The sequence below is a fragment of the Octopus bimaculoides genome, chromosome 29 (assembly GCF_001194135.2).
Source record: "Octopus bimaculoides isolate UCB-OBI-ISO-001 chromosome 29, ASM119413v2, whole genome shotgun sequence".
In the NCBI taxonomy this organism is placed as follows: domain Eukaryota; kingdom Metazoa; phylum Mollusca; class Cephalopoda; order Octopoda; family Octopodidae; genus Octopus; species Octopus bimaculoides.
The window spans coordinates 10,647,210-10,652,454 of record NC_069009.1 but is presented as its reverse complement, the minus strand read 5'-3'; the positions used below and the strand labels follow the sequence as shown (position 1 = coordinate 10,652,454).

At 34.7% G+C, this 5,245-nt stretch overlaps 1 protein-coding gene across 1 annotated transcript in view; it reads right to left on the bottom strand.

Annotated features, from left to right (window-relative positions):
- The window catches only part of LOC128251223 (uncharacterized), a 65,281-nt gene extending 64,781 nt beyond the window's left edge, over window positions 1-500 (bottom strand). The window contains exon 1 of the mRNA XM_052977855.1: window positions 265-500. Coding sequence (XP_052833815.1) covers window positions 265-500 — 236 coding nt within the window. The remainder of the gene's footprint in view (window positions 1-264) is intronic.
- Window positions 501-5,245: the final 4,745 nt, after the last annotated feature.

Here is a 5,245-nt window from a genome sequence, read left to right as displayed (position 1 = left end):
CCAGTACTTCAATTCGGTCCAGTACTTCAATTCGGTCCAGTACTTCAATTTGGTCCAGTACTCTGGTTTGGCCCAGTACACTCTTATTTTGTTGTTTTTCTTTATTCATATATACAGTAGCAGCCACCTATTCTGAGTAGTCTACTTTTTCAATTACACCCATGTTTTCCAATCTTTTTAGTACCTTCTCAACTTGACTTCGCGCCACAAAAGGCACATTTCTTTTCGGTTTGAACACCGGAACAATATTTTCTTTCCACTCACATTTTACTGTGATTTTTGTACTTGTTCCGTGTTCCTTCCGAGAAGACATCGGGGTATATCTTCTTTAATTCTAATTTCAATTTTTCCGAAGCATTAACTGTTACGGACTGTGACATGTTCACCTTATTACATAATGTATTCAATGGAGGATCCCACAGGTCGAATTCTTCCATTAAATCTGTACTGAACAGATTCATTGTATTTTTAGATACAATTATTTTACTTTTCCGAGTCATTTCTTTAAGTTTTATTTATGGGGAAATTTCACCCGAGAACTGAACTCGTTCCCCCCATACACCGGGAAATATCTTAGTATTTTTTGTATACCGGCCTTCCTATCTTAATCCATATTGACGTATTAATTATCGATACGCTTGAACCAGTATCTAATGGCATTTTCGGTTTTCTATGGTATAATATAATTTTGTTGAGAAGACTTTCTTCGGTTTCTCATTTTTGACATTTTTCTTCAACCAGCATATTGATAATCTGTGCCCGATTTTACTGCAATTAAAACTCTTTAGCTTTAAAGGGGAAATCTTTCATAAAATGCAGTTCTCTGCAACCATAGGACGGTTTGGATTTACCTGACTTTTTTCAATACTTTCGTTACACGTTTGTACACTATCAATATTATTATTATTATTATTATTATTATTGTTATTATTGAGTGAGAGAGCAGTGCATTCTATCAAAGTGACACTGGGGTAAAATATACGAAGCCCATTATACCCATCATGACTACCCGTCTGATAAGAGTACACCAGGCACATACATCACAACCATATGTGCTGATCTCATACCAAGTCTAAAGATGTAAGAATTTCATGTGGCATTTTCCAAGGCGATCGCCTATCACCGCTACTCTTGTGCCTAACCTCAATACCTCTCTCCATATTGCTCAACATTTTACAATATAAAATGTTTCATACAGTATAAATTGTTCCGTACACCATAAAATGTTTCATATAAATATAAATCATATCTTAAACACGGATGATTTAAAGCTCCTTGCAAAACGTGACCAACTATTGGTTATTACCAATTGTTAAACAATTCAGGGATGACATCAGAATGGAATATGGTCTCGATAAATGTGCAAAAGCTACCTTAATCAAAGGAAAAATGATATAAACATCCAACGATAATCTTGACCAACAAAATGTCGTAAAAGAGTTAGAGCCAGCGGATGGGTACAAATACTTAGAGGTATTTGAATTTGATAGAATCAAACATTCAATGATGATGGAAAGGTTCAGAAGAAAATGTCATCGCAGGGTAAGTCCAATTCTCAAGACAGACCTGAAGTCAAGAATGAAGATTGAAGTGATCTATACTTTAGCCATATTGGTCTTGAGGTACAGTTTCAATATTCTTAAATGGGCAATTTCTGACATTGTTGACAATACATAGAATGCACCACCCTAAGACAGATGTAGACAGACTTTACCTGCCAAGAAAATAGCGTAGTCGTAGACTTTCACGACTGGATTTTCAACTAGCTGAAAAACTCTGATGATTGGACGATAAAACTCGTTTAAAGTACGAAAACAAGAGAACATCATACTCAGTAACAAAGTAGATGAAGAAATATCTAAATGAATTCCAAACACAACAAATCCCAGAATTAGATGTACAGGAAACAAGCACAGCAAAAACTAAGCGAATGAAAACCCATAGTAAAACAGCTGCCTAAGATATTCTTATTCATAAATGACAAAAACCTTTCAACGGTAAATAATTAGAGAGTTAAAAATGCCGAAGATAGTGTCAATGGTTAATGTCCTCTGGTTTCAAATCAGGAAAAGGAGGATTAATCATACAGCCCAAGATGAATGCCTACCTACAAGGAGCTACCATGTCAACATATTGAAGAAAGGCAGTAGTGCAACATGTCGTGTATGTGAACAAGCAAATGAAACCATTGATCATGTTGTCTCCATTTGCAGTGCTTTTGATCCCACAGAGTATCTCAACAGGTATGATAGAGCAGCACAGTATATCAACTGGGTAGTTTGCAAAAATACTTGGACTTGTCCCATGATAAAATTTGGTCGGAACACAAACCACCTCCTGTGCTTGAAATTGACCACATTTCACATCTCTGGAACTTCAACATTCAAAGTGAGCGAAAGATAGATGTTAATCGACCAACATTATATTGAATGTCTTCAGGCAAAATTTGTTCCTCCTCATTGATATAAATGTCCCAATCGAAATAAATGTATCGGTCAAGACCTTGCAAGGACTGAGCAATATAAAGATCTTGAAATAGAAATTGTCAAAATGTGGGACCTGAAGACTAAAACAATATCGCTAATCGTAGGTGCCCTAAGATTTATTGCTACCTATCTCAGATTGCAGAAAATATAAGCATGGTAGAAATTCCAATATTAGTGCTCGTGGACACTGCCCATATCCTACGTAAAATACTGTCTATGTAATTTCTAATTTAGAAAGAAAATTATAATAATGTTCTTGTTTTCTTGAAAAATACTTTGTGTAAAACCAAATGTGTGCACCATAGGCATATCATCCACTTGAAATTTTAACTTTATGTGTCCCGATATCTGTGGGTGAAGCTGGGAGTCAACTGGTACTAATACAAGTTAAACGTCAAACTTATAATAATAACAATAATAATAATAATAATAATAATAATAATAATAATAATAATAATAATAATAATAATGCCATTATCTACAGGGCTTTAACCAAAAACGATAGGGATTTGATCATCAACAACAGGGATTTTACCAACGTCATGGGAATACACCTATTCTGCTTCCAGTTGGTATAGACGTATTTCATTTATGAGCTATTGATCTTTGCACCCATACAGCATTTTACAGGCTTTTTGAGGTTCTATATCTTCTGGAGGAGTCACCTCAATCGTATAAATATTAATCAAAATGAAGTAGATTGACAGTTTTAATTTTTGAACCTGTGGAAGACACACGTGATGTTGAAATATCGTTCACTTGATAACAATGGCACTCTGCCTTTTCTGCTATTATTATTATTATTATTATTATTATTATTATTATTATTATTATTATTATTATTATTATTATTATTATTATTATTATTATTATTATTATTATTATTATTATTATTATCATTATTATCATATGTTTAAATTTTGCTTTGTTTTTGTACAAGCAAGTTCCAAATCTCCCCCAGAGACCGCAATAAACTACAAGTTAGAAGTTCATGTTTGTGTTATGCCTAGGGTATCATATATTTAGTTTTGCACATAGAATTGTCCTAGAGAATGTTTAACAAAACAAGAAAATTATGAATTAGTTTTAAGATTTGAAATTAAATAGACAGTATATTACATAGTTTATGGGCAGTTCCCATAAAAACTCTCTTTTGAATTTCTGCCAACTTAGGGTTTCCTGATATGTGAATCACCCCTTTTACTATCATTCCTAGGGCACCTATGACAACAGGTATTGTTTTAGTCTTCATGTTCCACAATTTTCCCAATTTCTATCTCAAGATCTTTATAATAGCTCAGATTTTGGTAGGTCTTCACTGATACATTTATGTCGATTGGGACAATCATAAATGAGGAGGCAGGATTTTTGTCTGAAGTGTTTCAAAATAACGTCTGGCCTATTCGCATCTATCTTTCTCTCACTTCGAATGGTGAAGTTCCAGAGCAGTGAGATGTGATCATTTTCAAGTACTAAAGATGGTTAATATTCCCACCAGTTTTTATCATGAGGCAGGTCCATGTTTTGGCAAATTAACCAGTGAATATATTTTGCTAATCTCTCATGCCTGTTGAGATACTCTGTAGGCGCAAGAAAACTGCACATAGGGACAACATGATCAATGGTTTCATTTTGTTGTTGACATACACATATTGGGCTACTGCCGTTTTTTAATATTTTGGACTGGTAGTTTCTTGGAGGTAGACATTGATCTTGGGCCGCTATGATAAATCTTTCTCTTTCTGATTTAAAACCAGATGACACTAACTATTGAAGGGTAAGTGATTTGTTATCATCGACATTATTAGCACCCTCTGGGTGTTTACCATTAAGGGGTATTCCTTGCCAATTATCAGTAAGAATATCTAAGGTAGCAGGTTTAGCGTGGGTATTCATAAATATAAATTTGTCTGTGCTTGCTTCTAGTACGTCTCATCCTGGAATTTCTTGTATTTGGAATTCACTTAAATATCCATTTGCCTGTTTTGTTGCTGAGTATGATGCTGTCTTGTTTTCAAGGCTTCAGGTAAATTTCAAAATCCTCTCATAAGTGTTTTTTTAGGTAGGTGTTTCGGGCAAATCTGGCAATCTTCATTGTTAATTCCAGTTGTAAAAGTTCACAGCCACCCTCTTTCCTTGGCAGGTAATGACGTTCTTCTGCTCCTTTCCCTCATCACTGAACGTTTGATTTCGTTCTCTTAAAATGCCCCTATGTATTTGTAGCTCTCTGCTGGTACTAATTCTTTATGACATTCTGCTCGTCAAAATTATCATTGGATGTTTCTGTCATTTTATTTTGATAAAGGTAGCTTTTGCACATTTATCGTGACCAAATTGCATCCTGATGTAATCGCCCTATTGCTTATCAACCACTCATTACTATTATTATTATTATTGTTCAGTAGTTTTATTTTTATAACGTGATTTCACTTCACTACCGAGCGCAGCGCTGTGCGCCTTGGGTATGTGCTGTGGGTTGCTGTGGTGCTCTTATGGTTACTGTATTGAGAGTGTTTTGCGTAGGATGTGTGCAGTGCCCAGTAGTGCAATTTTCTGTATGTTATATATATTTGTAAGTCCTGGTGTTTTTGTTATGTATTTGTCTGAATATTTTTTTATTATACCTAAGGCACCTACTATAATAGGAATTGTTACTGCTTTTAGATTCCACAGTCGAGTTACCTCTATTTCCAGGTCTTTGTATTTTGAAAGTTTTCCATTTCTTTTAGAGAGACGTTGTCATCTGCTGGTATTGATAC